The 18,442-nt window shown below is 36.9% G+C and overlaps 1 protein-coding gene across 2 annotated transcripts in view; it reads left to right on the plus strand.

Moving 5' to 3' along the window:
* Positions 1-18,442, plus strand: part of AMMECR1 (AMMECR nuclear protein 1) — a 156,162-nt gene that overhangs the window by 60,427 nt on the left and 77,293 nt on the right. The window contains exon 2 of one of the 2 annotated variants that reach the window (XM_074205383.1): positions 12,030-12,140. The exons of the other annotated variant lie outside the window; for it this stretch is intronic. Coding sequence (XP_074061484.1) covers positions 12,030-12,140 — 111 coding nt within the window. The remainder of the gene's footprint in view (positions 1-12,029; positions 12,141-18,442) is intronic. 2 annotated transcript variants of the gene reach the window in all.

Raw genomic sequence — 18,442 nt, forward strand, 5'->3', positions numbered from 1 at the left:
CCTAGTAACTGCCTGATTGCTTTCAAGTTTTCCCAACAATTTTTGTTGAATAGTGAATTCTTGCCTCATTAATGGAGATCTTTGGGTTTGTCAAACACTAGGTTACTATGCTTGTCTGATTAATTTCTTTTCTTTTTTTAAAATTTTTTTTATTGAATTTGATTTTATATTACCTAGATTTCCCACTGCCCATCCCTAAACCCTTCCAGAGAATCATCTCTTCCTGTCATTTGGAGGAAGGAATAAAAAATTCCATTAGATTATTGCATTAAATATCTTGGAATTAACTGCTAAAGTGTCCTTGGAATACTTCTGTAAAGTAGAATTGCAAAACAATTTTTTTAGGTTTTTTGCAAGGCAGTGTGGTTAAATGGCTTGCCCAAGGCCACACAGCTAGGAAATTATTAAGTATCTAAAACAATTTTTTTCCAAATTCCAAAGAACCATAGATTTAAAACTCTTACTGGAAGTCAGCTAGTCTAATCATTTTTGAGATGATGAAACTGATAGATTAAGTCACTTGCCCATATTCACACAACTAATGAGTAGTAAAGCTTAGATTTGAACTTATTCCTCTTACTCCAAATCTATATCAGAAGGTGACCTTGAGCTTTTCTTTTCTAACTTCTTCCTAAAACATGAATCTTGTCTGTGTCATACACAGTGAGAAACATAAAGTAACATTATTTAAAAGATAACACTATAATGAATTATGACACATATCTCATATCTGTGGTTTTGAACAAAATTCATTTTCCTTGCAATCCAAGGTTTTAAAACACAACCATGTCAGAGATAAATTCACTTTATGAAAATGAAGATTAAGGCTAAAATAAGTGAAGTGTGATATTCATGGTAGTATAATAAAATGTATAATGCCACCATACTGGTCTACAGATTTAATGTTAAGCCAATCAGGTTAGCAAAGAAATACTTTTATTTTTATCTTGTTTATTATAGAAACATTTTGTTTGTTTCCCAATTATATACAATAGTAGTTTCTACCCATAATTTTTGTAAGGTTTTGAGTTTTACAATTCCCTCCTTCTCTCCCCCCAACAGAAGATAATCTTTACTTTATTTCCATGTTATGCATTGATCAAAGTTGAGTGTGTTGAGAGAAAAAGCATATCCTTGAGGAAGAAACAAAATATTAGAGATAGCAAAATTATATGGTATATAGACAACTTTTTTGATAAAAGATTTTATTTATTTTGAATTTTACAATCTTCCCCCTAATCTTACTCTCACCCCCCCCCCCCACAGAAGGCAGTCTGTTAGTCTTTACATTATTTCCATGGTATACATTGATCTAAGTTGAATGTGATGAGAGAGAAATCATATCCTTAAGGAAGAAAAATAAAGTATAAGAGATAGCAAAATTACATAATAAGATAGTGTTGTTTTTTAATTAAAGGTAATAGTCCGGTCTTTGTTCAAACTCCACAGTTCTTTCTCTGGATACAGATGGTATTCTGCATCACAGATATCCCAAAATTGTGCCGGATCATCGCACTGATGGAATGAGCAAGTTCATTAAGGTTGATTATCAACCCCATGGTGCTCTTAGGGTGTACAATGTTCTTCGGGTTCTGTTCATCTCACTCAGCATCAGTTCATGCAAATCCTTCCAGGCTTCCCTGAATTGCCATCCTTCCTGGTTTCTAATAGCACAATAATGTTCCATCACATAAATATATCACAATTTATTAAGACATTACCCAATTGATAGACATTCACTCTATTTCCAATTCTTTGCCACCATAATTAGAGCTGCTATGTATATTTTTGTACAAGTGATGTTTTTACCCTTTTTCTTCATCTCTTCAAGGTATAGGACTGGTAGTGGTATTTCTGGATCAAAGGGTATGCACATTTTTGTTGCCCTTTGGGCATAGTTACAGACTGCTCTCCAGAAAGATTGGATGAGTTCACAGCTCCACCAACAATATCTTAGTGTTCCAGATTTCCTACAACACTTCCAATATTGATTATTGTCCTTTCTGGTCATATTGACCCGTCTGAGAGGTGCAACATGGTACCTCAGAGATGCTTTAATTTGCATTTCTCTAATAAGTGATTTAGAGCAATTTTTCATATGACTGGATGGCTTTGACTTCCTCATCCTTTTGCATATCCTTTGACCATTTGTCAATTGGGGAATGAGTTGTTTTTTTTTTTTTAAATTTGACTCAGTTCTCTGTAGAGTATAGAAATGAGTCCTTTCTCAGAAATACTAGTTGCAAAAATTGTTTCCCAATTTACTGCATTTCTTTTGATCTTGGTTACAGTGGTTTTGCAAAGGCAACTTTTTAAAAAAATTGAATACAATACTCTTTGATCTTTGTTTAAATTCCATAGTTCTTTCTTTGGATACAGATGATATTCTTTATCACAGATACCCTAAAATTGTCCCTTATTATTGCACTGATGGAATGAGCAAGTCCAATAAGGTTTAATGTCATCTCCATGTTGCTGCTAGGATGTACAATGTTCTTCTGGTTCTGCTCATCTTGCTCAGCATCAGTTCATGCATGTTTTTCCAGACTTCTCTGAAATCCCATCCCTCCTGATTTCTAATAGAACAATAGTGTTCCATCATATACATATACCACACTTTGTTCATCTATTCCCCAATTGATGGACATCCACTCAATTTCCAATTCTTTGCCACTTCAAACAGAACTACTATGAATATTTTTATACAGCAAAGAAAATATAGGATTAAATAAAATAATTTAAAATTTTTTTCAGATGAATAATAGGACGGGAATATCAAGAGATATAGACAAAGAGCTTCCAGAAAAACCTGGGTTCAAGTACTTCTGGCACGTACAAACTATTGAACTTTGAGCAACACACCACCTTTCTAGGTTCTTTTTTTTAGGTTTTTGCAAGGCAAATGGGGTTAAGTGACTTGCCCAAGGCCACACAACTAGGTAATTATTAAGTGTCTGAGGCAGGATTTGAACTCTGGTACTCCTGACTCCAGGGCCGGTGCTCTATCCACTGAGCCACCTAGCTGTCCCCCAACCACCTTTCTTACAAATGCCCAGTCTGCATCTAGAGAAGGAATTTCCTCATTGGAAATCTCTTAAATCAGTAAAATCATGTCTGTAACAATGAGGATACCAAAGTTAAAATAATTGGAATGAGGTGTGGAGTGGGAGGGTTGGGGGGGGATGTAGGAAGCGTGGATTTGGTTTGACTAAATTAGGAAATTGTTATTGCTGTTTTGGTTGTTTCTAACTCTTTGTGAGCCCATTTGGGGTTTTCTTGGCAGATACTAGAGTCATTTGCCGTTTCTTTCTCCAGCTCATTTTATAGATGAGGAAACTGCGGCAAACAGAGTTTAGTGACTTAACAGAACTAGTAGGACTCTCAGACCAGATTTCAACTCCCAAAAGATCAGCCTTCCTGACTCCACTAGCCACCTAGCTTCCCCCAGAAGATAAAGATATATTAGAGTAATTAACCAAATGATCAGTGACGTGGGCTGGACAAGCAAGACCTTGAAACAGAGAGACATAGCAATCTAATGTTCATGTAAATTCAGCGCCATCTCCTGTCATTCTGATTCATATGTGGCCACTGGACCCAGATGGCTGTGGAGGAGAAAGTGAGGCTGGTGACTTAACTACAGCACCTCCTCACTCAAATCCAATTCATGTGCTTGTAATGTCATCATCTCTCAGAGAGAGAGAAGAGAGAGAGAGAGAGAGAGAGAGAGAGAGAGAGAGAGAGAGAGAGAGAGAGAGAACACACACTAAAATGAGAAGGAACTTCCAGTAATAAAGAATGGCTCTTTAGGAACTAGAGGATGTTTATTTTGGAGAAGACTGGGGGAGGGGGAGTGGTAGAGAAAGGCATGCACAATGCTTATCAGATTCAACCATTTGAATTACTATTTTGTGAAAAAGGAATTAGACTTGTCTATTTGTCCTTAGAGGGCAAGGGGAGAAAAAATACAAAAATTAGTTACAAAAACCACAAAATTAGAAATTATACAAAGACAAATTTGATGTTAGGAGAAAGTTCAAACTAATTAATCCTAACTAATAGTGCTATAGGTGGTTTTGGTGGGGGGACATAAAGGTTTTCTCCTCATTGGCAATCTTCAAGGAAAAATTAGATCTCAGCAAATGTGTTGTGGAAGGAATTTTTGTTGAGATGTGGGATGAAATAAATGGCTGGTAAAGTCCCCTCTGACTTTGAAATTCTGTGATACTTTATTTAACAACTGTCAAGAAAACTAGAAAGTATTCTGGTAAATGATAGGTTTAGATGATCATTTTTATTCCAAGGGTTTGGAAACCTGTGTGTGTGTGTGTGTATGTGTGTGTGTGTGTGTGTGTGTCTGTATGTCACAGATAACTTGGAGGTCAGTCTTTGGGTAATTACAAAGGAAACCAATTATGTGAAATGTAAGGGGTTTGTGTTTTTTGGGTTTTTTTTTGTTTTTAGGCTAAGATTTGCTCAAGGTCAAACAGCTAGTATCTGAGGTCACATTTGAATTCAGGTCTTCCTGACTCCTAGGCTGTGCCACCTAACTGCCCAGTTTTAATTTATATTTTTTGGAAAAAAAAAAAACAAGTTCATGGGCCCTTGATAAAGAATTCCTGTTTTATACCATAGAGTAGCATAAATTATAGTAGAATGAAAAGGTATAGTTTTTATAGCTATTGTGAACCCTAAAAGTATAAAAACCTCAAAAATAGGGTTAAAACAAACATAATAGAAAAATATAGATTAGACATGAAGTTTTATTCTCTGGGATTTAACAACCAAAACCATCGATGGTCACCAGAAAACTGGGGAAAAAACAAACTTTATATCATTTGAGAAAGGGGGGAAATCATTAGCTTCCTTAGTGGCCTGTACATGGGTATTTGCACAGTATCTCTAACTGAATTGATCTACTATGATTATCATTATTGTGTATCTTCCTGAATTCTTCTCTTGTCTCTTCCTGAGAGGATGGTTTCCTTACTTCCCGAGCATTGTTCACCTAGATGTTGTGATTTACACACTAGGGGCTTAATTCCTAACTAGTTAGGCAAGGTGACCTGATCTGAAGCCTAATATTCTCTGAATGAAATCAATCTTTTATCCCATTATAGTTATGAGAAATTATTATTGTTTTCATGCTTTGCATATGGGGAAAACTGTAACCATTCATAATACAGTAGAGTTTATAACAGACAAAATAGACTATCTCAAGTTGTATAAATTTAAAAGCTTTTGAAAAAATCAAACACAATTATAATCAGAAGATTGTTGTTAGAAAATCTTTATATTATATACATCTCATAAAAGTCTTACATCTAAAATATTATGGAAAATATATAAGATGAATGTTATTCATTCTCTAATAGACAAGTCTTCGAATAATGAGCAATTTTCAAAAGAAATATAAACTTAACTCCCTGGAAAATGTTTAATATCAGTAGAGAATAACTCACATTTGTCTCACAAGTTAAGGTTTACAAAACATATTATGCACATATCCTTATTTGATCCATTGCACATTTAAAAAGTTGGTTTTCCTTCAGGCTCTTCAAGTTAGGAAAGAGGGGCAGTGGGAGGACAAGCATGATAATTCATAGTTGGTGGAGCATTGAATTAGTTCAACAATACTGGAAACAAATTTGGAATTATGTAAGAAAAGTTTTGAAATTGTTTATTCCATTTGACCTAGAGAGTCTATTACAACAGGAATATAGCCTAAGGAGGTTATTGACAGCAAGAAAAGAATGATATAATTGTAAATATTCCTAGTAGCATCATCTGTGACAAGAAGTTAGAAATAAAATGTGTCTAAAAACTGTGTGGATGTAATAACAGTGACTTACAGAATATTACTATGCCATGAGAAATGATGAAAAATAAAAAATTCAGATAGGAGATTTATGTGAACTCTCAAGTAAAGAAAGCCAGAGCAGTGTGCACAATCACTTCAATGCCATAACAGCTGACAATTCAGAGAGGCAGCAGAAATGCTCAACACTATTAAAGTTAAAGGATACAGCCTTCCTTTCCATTATCTCTTTCTAAGCAGCTTTATTTTTTCAGCAAATGAACTCCATAGAGGGCTTTGTTTGGATGTTTGGGGGAAATGTCAGTTGGGTAGATGAGAATAAAAAATATTTTAATAGTTTAAAATGGAGAAGGAGTGTGTCTCAGGCTTGAGCAAAGACATAAAAGCAAGGGGACAAGACTAGGGAATAGCAAAAGATCCAATTCATCTAGAATAGAGAGCCAAGCATGTGGAGGCAAGTAGTAGGTAATATGCTTGGGAAGAGACAGTTTTATAATATTTATGATCAGACCTTCAATGCCAAGGTAAAGATTCATTGCTTATACAATTTGTAGTCATTAGAAGTTTTTTAATTTTGTGAATAATATGGTTAGACCTGTGCATCACGAAGATTAATATGGTGGCTGACTGGAATATGGGTTGGAGTGGTGAGAAGAAAGCTAGGGGGGGAGAAGTTAAGAGGCTATTGTAATAGTCCAAGTGGAAGTTATTGTGGGCCTACAGTACAGTGGTTCCTCTGAGAGAAGAGAGAAGAGATGAGATACAAGACCTTTTGTAGAGCTAGACTCAATAGGATTTGGTTAACTGGACATAAAGGGTGAAGAAGAGAAAGAAGGATTTAGAAAAATGGCTGAGGTTTGGAGTCTGAATGAAAAGTGTGATGGTCTCCTTTGATTCAATATTGTAGTTTACCAAACAGCTCTTCAGTGCTTCCTGTGTACTTCCATAGTAGCAGGTGCTGGGGAAAATCAAGAGAAAATAGAAGGAGACCTTGCCCTCAAGAAACTTACATTGTGTGTGTGTGGGGGGGAGGGGGATAGAACACACACAAGTAAGTTTAGTTCATTGAAAAATGGAATAGTGCTTGGGAGAAGGTTTTATGGAAGGGCTAGTGCCTGAGCTCAGTTTTGAAGGAAGAAAAAATTCTGACAAGTAGAGGATGGAAAGACCTACCAGGCCATTAGTAAGAGTTGACTTTTGAGAATGCAGTTATATGAGAAATGGAATATATTGAGCTTAAAAAACAGTAGTGTAATTCGGAGTTTATGAAAGCAAGTATTATGAAATAAGGTCAAAAAGGGAAGAGGAGCCAGATTTTGAAAGGAAAATATTTCTATTTCATCTTCTAAGTAATGGAAGTCCACTGAAGATTTTGGAAAAGGGGAGGATATCGTCAGAATTATGCCTCAGAAGATTATTTTGATATCCTCTGTGGAGGATAGGCTGGAGAGTGGAAAGAATAGCAGTAGGAAAACTGATTAGGAGTCTCTCAAAAGAAATAGGCATGTTTGAAGTACTAGTAGGATATATACATGTGAACAATTGCAGAAAGATATTTATAGATGTGGGATTAAAATTCAAGCGGGAGATTGAGAAGGGATGCATATATTTTTGTGTACATAGATGTGATAAAACCCTGGGACTTGATGAGATCATCAAAGGCAAAGAGATTGACATAGGGTATAGGTGGCAGGGGAAGCAAAAAGAGGATGAACTATAATGAGTCAGTGCATCCTGGCAAGTAGGAGCACCAGAGAGAGCAGTGTCCAAAAGATGATCATCACTGTTGTCTGCTACAGAAACAGATAGAGGAAAATAAGGAGTGAATAAAGGGTTGGAAATTAGTTATTTTGAATAAAACAGTGTCATTAGATTGGTAGTAGCAGAGACCAGATTGTAAGGGATTGGAGTGAAGCAGTGGAGTCAGGAAATGTCGACTAAGTTCTGGAAATTTAGTGAAGGAAAGAAAAAAGACAAGATGATCCTTTGGAGAAGTGACAGGGCCCAGGGAAGACCTATCTCTGCTCTTTTGAACTACCTACTCGATAGCTTCATTTGGCAATCCTATCTCATGCTTAACTAACACCAAAGCTGAATTCATCTTTTCCCCTAAATTGACTGTTCTTTTAACTCTGTTTCATCCACCTCATTTCCCAAGTTCATAACCTTGGAGTGATCCTAGATTCTTACCTCTTGCCTACCTTCCCTGCCTAATCAGTTGATAAATGCTGTTGAGTCTACCTCTCATCTCTCCACCCATACATCCGTCACTATATTTCAGACTCTCATTATATTTTGCCTGTATTGTCATGATAACTTGTTAATTGATCTCCCTGACTTTAATCACTTCATTCTACTGTCAGAAATCTCCATTGATTCTCTCTTGCTTACTAAGTAAAATAGAAATGCCTTCTATAGGAGAAATTTCAAACTGAATCTTCCCTACAGCGTCTCAAACTCAACAGGTCCCAACCAATGTGTTTTCTCTCCTCCTATACCTCTTTCTTAACATCTTGTAAACCAAACAAACAAAAATCTCATTTTCCCTCCTAACTTGTGTTTTTCTACTAAGGGCACCATCAGGTTTACAGACTTGGTATCATCCTTGACTTCTCACCTTCTTTTTCATCTGTAGCCCCTCCATTCTACCACTGCCAAACCATTCTCCACACGGCTGCCGGAGTAATATTATTAAAGCACAAATCTGACTGTTATTGCCCAGTTATCAAATAGAAATTCTTCTGTTTGGCATTTAAAGACTACCACAGTCAGGCTCTATTTTTCCTTTACAAGTTGATTATATTTTATTCCCTTTTTCTCATTTCTTCTTGGCTGAGGCTGTTCCTCATGCCTGATGTACTTCCTCTATTTCTTGGGATCCTTAGGGTCTTTTAGGGTTCAGCTCCTCCTGAGTTCTTTCCTTCCCACCATTCCTGGCTTATGGAGTTGGTGCTACACCCCCCCCCCCCCATTACCTTCTGTTAACTTGGGAATTTAACTCTACTTCTTCATGTACATGTCATTGCCCCAGCTAGAGATTGAGCTCCTTGGGGACATGGACCATGGCTTTTTTGTCTTAGTATTTCTAGCATCTGTCATAGGGTCTGGCATGCATTTGGTGCTTAATAAATATTGGCTGATTGACTAAGAACAGGGACTGCTTCACTTGTGTCTGCTGCTGAAATGCCAAGCATGGTTTCTGGCACATGGGAGACCTGTCAGAAATACTTGTTAAACTGAATTGTACTGTTCAGACATAGGGGACCTTCTACAATCCACCCTCTGTCCTGTCCAGTCTCCATAGGCCTTTTTCCATACTCCCTCTTTCAGGCAGTGGATCAACTCTTCATTCATGTCCTGTCTTTTTCCATCTTAAATTCTTCTTGATCATTTTTTGAATGTCATTATCTTTTGGCTTGCTGTGCAAAGGATTTCTCAGTGTCTTCTGCTTGGTCTTTTTATACATACATATATATAAATAAATAAAAATATGCATATGTATGTATACACACACGCACACACAAACGCACACACACACACACACACACACATATATTATCCTGCTGCTAAAACTTTACTTCTTAGAACTGAATATATCATCTATGTATACAGTGAATGAAATGTGAAATGTTGGCTGAATGTTTCTGAAAAAGATATTTCTTAACAGAGCCTGGTATTAACAGTACTGTGAGTTATGGCAAGTTGCCATAAAATGGACATTTCTAGAGGGCAAAAGTGTGCTTTATATTTGCAACCTTAACTTTAGTCATACAAATGTAAGAAGCAGACTGACTTCAATATAATTTCTTTTCAAATTTCCTAAAAGTTGTACAGGTTGAAATAACAAAGTTACTTCAGAATAGAACAAAACTGTTTATTCTTTATATGTTAACAAATGAGAATAAATACCAAATGTATTTTATGTTTGTAAAAATTATATATGGCTATGTATGTACATACACAATACCCTTAGTCATGTGTTAAGTTTATTGAGGAATATTGTATTTCTAAACACTAATTTGGTCTCTAGTTCAAATATATTAATGAAGTAAAAAAGTTTTCAAGGAACATGCTTAATGTATTTAGAAATTTTTTTGGGGGGGTGGCTAGATGGTGCAGTGGATAGAGCGCCGGCCCTGGAGTCAGGAGGACCTGAATTCAAATCCAGCCTCAGACACTTAATAATTACCTAGTTGTGTGGCCTTGGGCAAGCCACTTAACCCCATTTGCCTTGCAAAAAAAAAAAAACTAAAAAAAAAGAAATTTTTTTCAAAGACTTTAGCATTGCTTTTGTGTAAATTAGCCTGTTAATCATACATGTGTATGTGGGAGGGTGGTCATGAAAATAGATTTCTAGAAGGACTTGTACTTGGAGATAATTTGTTAACAATGTTACATTGAACAAGATGGCATTATTTATCCTGTTCATTTACTAACTATAGCCTATATTATGGTACACAAAAGAATAAGGGAGATAGGAGGAACAGAGAAGGGTCACAGTTCCTAACTCTATATACACCATAAATTCTATATGATGGAGAAGATAAAAACAAAAAATTTAGAAGGTAGTGATCACCTGCTCTATCCCCCTCATATTACAGATAAAGAAACTGAAGTCCACAGAGATGAAATGTCCAGGATAAGTTCCATTGGTATGGGATTTTGCCAAATCATACTTTTTCCATGAAACTTTCCAAGATTTAACTTAGTTTTAATCATTTACCTTATTCCAACAGTCTCAAAGCACATGTGCACACAAACTCACCCATATTCAGGAAGGAAATTTTCAAATGGGCAGAAAGTAGATAGTGCCAATCCAAATGGATAGAAAATCTTAAAAAGAAATCAAAATGCAATGAAATTTGTTTAAAAAAATCTTTTGTTAAAATTTTTTTACATTTGTTTTATAATTTTTAATTACTGTTAAATAGCACTTTAAAATTGGGTTTTTAAAAAAATCTAAAGTTTTTTCTTTAATAAATTCACCTATTTTTCCAACTTCATACAAACATAGGTTTTGTAAGATTTTTGAGTTCCACATTTTTCTCTTTCCTTTCCTTCCCTTCCCTCCCCCTCCCCTTTGCAACAAGCAATTTAATATAGGTTATATGTGCATAACTGGCTATATTAAATGTTAGGAAAGGAGTACAAAAAAGAAAAAAATATGAGAGGGTAAAAAACAAAGGATAAAACAAATTTTAAAAATTTAAGATAATATACATTGGTCTGCATTCAGTTTCCATAGTTCTCTCTCTTGATGTGTATATGGTATTTTCCATTACAAGCCCTTTAGAGTAAGTTATTTACAATTTTAACTTGTTAAATGTGTTTTAAATTTTGCTGATAACCTTTTTGAAAGCCTGGAGCCAAGTTTTTTTTTCCCTCTGTGGTTGGGTGTCAGTTTATAGATGGACTTTTTTCTAAATATGAGATTTAACTTATACTTGTCTCAATTTGCACATTTCTGGACAAAACCATTAAAACCCTGATTCCTGGGCATGAGTGGTAGGTAGAAATGAGAGTCAGTTGGTTGATATCATTAAATGCTTCACGCAGTTTTTGTTCATAAATTATTATATATACATTTATAAGCTATTACCTAAAGCCTTGGGGGTTAGGGCCAAAATAATAAGTTATAACCTTGAGATAAGGAGGTAAGTGAGTATCAATATCTCAGAGCAAGGAAAGATGAGGTGCAGCTCCATAGTCCTTATAATGGCCAGTCTCGCAGGGACAGAAGCTAAGAAAAAGAGAAGAATGAAAGTCTAGGGAAAGAAACCTGTCCTGGGCTCAGAATGATGGGTGGAACTTTGGGAGACCTAGTCATCTGGTCCCAGAGCCCCAGGGCCAAATACTGACTAAGACTTGTATCTAGGTAATAAAGAAATAGGGATTATTTCATTCTTTGTAGTAATATCCATGATGCCTCACATAGTTCCTGGTACATTGTAGTTGTTCAATAAATGCTGATTGATTGTTGGTTCATAGTAGAGTGCAGGACACAGAAGAGCTTGCTCATAACCATCTCTTTGAACTCTCTGAATCTGATCTTCTGGTTTCAGTACATCACTTTATTAAGCTTACTGAGAACACTTCAACACAGTTTTTCTGAAACTGCATATGATGGTATGTAATCAGAAGTTGGATGCAGGAAATATTTGCATAGTCAAATTGAACATTTGTAAACTGTATTTTCTGTTTCTCATCACAGCCCACTGTTTGTTACGTGGAAGATTGGTCGAGATAAGCGATTACGTGGATGCATAGGTACTTTTTCTGCCATGAACCTGCATTCAGGACTCAGGGAGTACACACTTACCAGGTAAAGCTCCCTTTTTAAAAATAATTGCTTCTTCATTTAAAAAAAATGAATATGATATTTTCTAACTAATCAAAATTCTTAAGTCAGTTTTCTTCAAAGAATAACCAGTGGCTACTATGTGGAAAGGGCATTGCAGGAAACTTGAAGCTTCTGTATATGAAGATAAAGGCTATGATTCAAGGTAGAATGGGAAGTGTAGTAAACTTTATTCAAACAGAATGTGGCGGGAGGGAAAGCCTCCACCTCTTTCCTATTAGACTTTTCAGTTTTGTATCTGTTAATTTCATCTTATAAAATTGGGTTCTGTAGTTTTCAGATACTTTTGAGAGTGCAGGGTAAACCTCTGGACTAGGCCAGCGGCAGGATCCTTCATAGCCAGCACTCAGAGTTAATTGTAGCTTAATATCTTTTGTTTCATCTAACACAATAACAAAGTCCTGAATGCCTCATTAAAGTTATGAAAAGGCTCTAGTCCCAATTTCTAGTCTCTGAAAAGCTATCTGCTATGACATCTGATTTTTTTGTTCTGTTTTGATTTCTAGCAAATCATGTTCCAAAATTATTTCAAAAGAAGAAAATTCCTTAAATAAGCAAGAAGTAAAAGAATTTCCTGTTATTTTTTATATTCTGCAGGAATTAATATGTACATGACTTTTTTTTCTTTTTTTTGAAGGACCAGTGACCCTCTCATTGTAGAGTGAGCTTGTATTGAGGGCCTTCCTTCTACCAATGTAAATCAGCACCTACTCTGTAGCTTAGTGTTAGAATATAAGTGACCAGTCAAGTCATATAGTCAGGATGTGTCAGGCATGAATCACTTAGGGTGGCTATGCTGCAGATTTTCCACCTGTCCTACACATTTAATCAAAAGATAGATGAAGTAGAGGTAGAGTGAGCTAGTGGTAACAGTGCAATGGATTTGGAGTCAGAGAATCTAGGTTAGAATCCCATTACTTCTGCTTACTACTTGAATGATCATGGGCAAAATATTTAACCACTTGGGGCCTCAGTTTCCTCATCTTTAAAATGAAGGGGTTGGACTAAATGATACCATGGACTTCATTGCCTTCTAAATCTGTGATTCTATAAGCTTATGACATGCTATATGAAAAATGCCCTTGGAGTTTTTTGGGAAAAGGCCTGAAGAGTGCAACAACCAGGGACAATTTGGGGCTCTCTGCATTGGAGAATACCAACTGTATCCAGAGAAAGAATTATGGACTTTGAACAAAGACCAAAGACTATTACCTTCAAATTAGAAAAAAAACTGTTATCTTATTATGTAATTTTACTATCTCATACTTTATTTTTCTTCCTTAAGGATGTGATTTCTCTGTCATCACATTCAACTGAAATCATTTTATAAAATGGAAAAAATTTAAAGACTAATAGAATGCTGTCTGTGGGGGGTGGGGGGGAAGGAAGCAAGAATGGGGGGAAAATTGTAAAACTCAAAGTAAATAAAATCTTTCTTAAACAAAAGAGTAGTGGCCTTAAACTGGCAAATTTAGCAATCACCTCCAAATCTAAGGTCTGACCAGGATAGTTGCCTCTGATCAAAAGCACATTTTATTTTATTTTATTTTATTTTATTTTATTTTATTTTATTTTATTTTTTAAGGACGGATTTTTTTTATTTTGAATTTTTTACAATTTTCCCCCTAATCTCTCTTCCCTCTCCCCACCCCCCACAAGAAGCAGTCTGTTAGTCTTTACATTGTTGCCATGGTATACATTGATTTAAGTTGAATGTGATGAGAGAGAAATCATACCCTTAAGGAAGAAAGATAAAATATTGTGCCTGATTGTTGCACTAATGGAATGAGCAAGTCCATCTAGGTTGGTCATCACCCCCATGTTGCTGCTAGGGTGCACAGTGTTCCTCTGGTTCTGCTCATTTCACTCAACATCAGTCCACACAAATCTTTCTCGGCTTCCCTGAATTCCCATCCCTCCTGGCTTCTAAAAAGAACAATAGTGTTCCATCACATACCTATACCACATTTTGATAAGCCATTCCCCAATTGAATGACATTTACATTAATTTCCAATTCTTTGCCACCACAAACGGAGCTGCTATGAATATTTTTGTACGAGTGATTTTTTATACATTTCTAAAATATTCTTGTTTAAGAGTAAACATAATAGCTCCTCCCAAATATAGACCCTCATGAGAAATAAAGTAAAGAGAAAAAAATGTGTTTCATTCTGTGTTCTGATATCATCAGCTCTATCTCAGGTGGATCACATTCTTTATGATAAGTCCATCATAAAAGTTACTTCCATATTTTCTCACTTTTTCTGATTGTAATTCCCTCCATCCATTCCTCCCCACTACCATATATTATATTTTCTCTCTCCTTTCATTCTGTCCCTCTTCTAAGATGTGCTGTAGAGTAGCTGAGCCCACATACCACCCCTGAGACCAAGTAACCACCTGTGGTTCCATACAGGCCACCCAATCCCAGCCTCTTGCAAGAAGTAAAAAAAGAATATGTGTTATATCTGACTATTCTCTATGGTCTACCCTCTCCTCTATCACCCACATTGCCCCCTTCCCCCTTTCCCCCCTCTCCTTTTTACTGTAGATGTCTATACCCTATTGAGTGTGTATGCTGTTTCCTCTCTCAGCCATTTCCAATGAGAGTAAAGGTTCCCTCATTCCTCCTTGCCTTCCCCCCTTCCATATCATTGCAAAAACTCATTATAAAAAATCTTTTACATGAAATATCTTAGCCTATTCCACCTCTCCTTTCCCTCACTCCCAGTGAATTTCCCTTTTAGCCATTGACTCCATACTTACAATATATTATATCTTCAAAATCAGCTCTCTTCTGTGCTTCATCTATAAAAGCTCCTTCTACTTGCTCTTTTAAATGAGAAGTTTCATATAAGTATTATCAGTATCATTTTTCTATGCAGGAATACATGCAGTTCATCATCATTAAGACCCTCATATTTTTCCCTTCTCCTCCACTCTCTTTGAATCCTATATTTGAAGGTCAAACTTTCTGTTCAGCTCTGGTCATTTCAACAGGAACATTTGAAATTCCCCTGGTTTCTTGAAAGTCCATCTTTTCCCCCTGGAAGAGGATGTTCAGTTTTCCTGGGTAGTTGATTCTTGGTTGCATTCTAAGCTCTTTTGCCTTCTGGAATATTATTTTCAAGCCCTATGAACCCTTAATGTAGTTGCTGCTAAGTCCTCTGTGATCCTGACTGCAGCTCCACGATATTTGAATTGTGTCCTTTCTAGCTGCTTGTAATATTTTCTCTTTGACTTGGGAATTCTAGAACTTGGCTATAATATTCCTGGGGTTTTTTTTGGAATCTCTTTCCGGGGAAGATCAGTGAATTCTCTCAATTTCTATTTTGCCCTCTGCTTCTAGAATATCAGGGCAATTTTTCTGTAGGATTTCTTTAAAAATGATGTCAAGCCTCTTTTACTGATCATGAATTTCATGTATCTGAATAATTTTTAAATTATCTTTACTGAATCTATTTTCCAGATTAGTTGTTTTTTCAATGACATGTTTCACATTTTCTTCTAATTTTTCATTCTTTTGGTATTGAAGTATTGTGTTTTGACTTCTCATAAAGTCATCAGCTTCCTTTAGCTCCATTCTACATCTGAAGGATTTGTTTTCCTCAGAGAGCTTTCTTATCTCCTTTTCCATCTGACCAATTCTGCTTTTTAAAGCATTCTTCTCCTCAGTAACTTTTTGAACTGTTTTATCCATTTGACATAAGCTGGTTTTTAACATGTTATTTTCTTCAGCATTTTTTTAGGTCTCCTTGACTAAGCTGCTGATTTCTTTTTCATGTATTTCCTGCATCTCTCTCATTTCCTTTCCCAATTTTTATTCTATCTCCCTCACTTGATTTTCAAAATCTTTTGTGGGCTCCATCATAGCATGATCCCAACTACCATTTTTCACAGAGTCTTTAGATGCAGGAGCTTGTACTTCCTCTTCTTCAAATTGAGGAAGATTCTTGGGATCACAGACAAACAATTTCTCAATGGTGTTCCCCTTTTTCTCTGTTTACTCATTTCTCCAGCCTGTGTCTGGTTTGGGGGTACTTCCTGAGCTTTTGAGTATTATTGGAACACCCACTTTGGAGGTTTTTTGGGACACCCCACTGGGACCTTTATTCCTCCAAGGTCTTATACTCTCTTGCCCGTGCTTTGATATATAGATGACCACAGGTGCTCCCTTCTGCCCTGGAGCTGTGAGGAGGGGTCCTGCTATCTTAGTATGGAAGGCCAAACTGTTACTTGGATCGGAGTGTGGGCAAACAGCAGAGTCCTGCTCCAGGGAGAGCAGAAATATTTCTGCAGTCTAGCCTGACCCCCTTACCATCTGTGGGCTGTGCTCTGGAGGTGCCAGCTGGTTTTTCCTGATTCTTGCTGCAGGTTCTGTGGCTGGTGCTCCTCACTCCACATTCATTCTGGTGTAGCAGAGTTCTTGCATGGCCCCTTCATGCTGTTGCTGGTGATCCCTGGACTGGGCTGGGCTGGACTGGGCTGTGGCCGCAGCTTTTTTCCAACCCCTGATCCCGGTGAAACACACTTTTCCCATGGAACTTCTAAGTTATCTTGGACTGGGAAAATGTATCACTCAGTCTTTTTGTGGCCTCTGCACCTCTAAATTTTGGCTAGAGTCATAATTTGTTGGCTTTTGAAGTTTTTGGGGAAAGGAGTTTCTGGGAAATGCTGCCTTCATACCACCATCTTGGCTCTGCCCCCCCCCCCCAAAAGCACATTTTAAACATATTAATTAGTTACTTAGATTCTTATAATTCTTGAACTGTGGCTTCATCTTTTTTTCTAATCTATTCTGTCACTCACTTGATCCATTAATATTGTTATAATTGTTATATTTGTATGGCCACCAAATTCTGTTGTTTTCCTTTTAAAAAATCAGTACCACATCCCTGCAGTGTGTTTGGTTTGCTTTGATCTAATTCTATCCCCCCTTCCACAAAAATAACCCCAATCCCTACCCTTCCCTGTGCTCAAATTCTTTGATTTTGCTTCTTTTGTATAAGCCTTGAACCACAATTGTGGTTTGAGACTGACAGTAGAACCCAGTGGCACAATCAGTTTATAAACAGAATTAAGTCAATGTTCAAAAATAGTGAAACTCTACTGATAGAATACTTCATGTGTTTAAGGAATGTCTGGGGCCATAAACAACTTGGGGGATTTCCTACTAATCAGTCTTTGGCTTGTACACCCCTCCCCAGGGTGTCTCCTGGGAATTTCAGAAGAGAGCTCATGTTTAAGTTTCTTCTAACTAGGATAAGGGATAAAGATGGGACATGGATATGTGATTTCAGTGGTGTCAGAAATTTCCAGATGAGGAAATTCCCTCTGCCAATGAAGATCTGCTACTGTTCTAAAACTTCTAGTTTTAAAGTGATCTGTGGGGCACTAAGAGTTTGATTGTAGAGTCAGACAGCCAAGTGTGTGTCAGAAGCTCTGAGGCCAGTTCTATACAGATTCTGCAGATATGGGTAACTTCAGCCCCCCATGCTAGCAGTCATGCTAACAATATATAGCAGATACCAAACAAAAGATCATAGAATCCCATAAACAGTCAAAGTAACTTTCCTTTCCTCTGTGGTAAGTGCAGCTTTCCCTTCAAGGGAAATTCAGAAGAAGGTGAAGGATCCTCTCTTAGTCTCCATTGCATTTCACTTCTGAGGGAGTCTCAACCACAGTGTAACACGGAGACTGGACAACAATAACAATGATCTCTCCAGCAATGCAAAGTACAGTATTTCCTTTGGGGGTCTCCAGAAAGGAAATACTGTATTTTGCATTACTAGAAAGACAGCCCCCCTTGCTGTCAGAGCTACAGAGACCATATCAGTAATTCTTGGTAGCAATAATTAAGGGCAACTGTCCAGTAAATATCATGTTCTTCCACTCCCTCCATGGCTGTTCCTTCAACTCCAGAGCCGTATGATTCCTCTTCTCTCCAGAATGCCGGGTTCAGGCATTCAAGTGGAACAATTATTCTTTTCTCTACAAGGCTGAGTCTAGGAACTCAGTGTTATTGTTGTTGTTCAGCCGTGTCCACCTCTTTGTGACCCAGTGAACCAGACCATATCAGTACTGTTCATGGGGTTTTCTTGGCAAAGGTACTAGAGTAGTTCGCCATTTCCTTCTCCAGTGGTTTAAGGCAAACAGAGGTGAAGTGACCTACTCAGGTCACACAACTAGCAAATGTCTGAGGTTGAATTTTAACTCAGGTCTTCTTTACTCCAGACTTGGCACTCTATCCACTGAGTCATCTAGC

The sequence above is a fragment of the Macrotis lagotis genome, chromosome X, assembly GCF_037893015.1.
Source record: "Macrotis lagotis isolate mMagLag1 chromosome X, bilby.v1.9.chrom.fasta, whole genome shotgun sequence".
Classification (NCBI taxonomy): domain Eukaryota; kingdom Metazoa; phylum Chordata; class Mammalia; order Peramelemorphia; family Peramelidae; genus Macrotis; species Macrotis lagotis.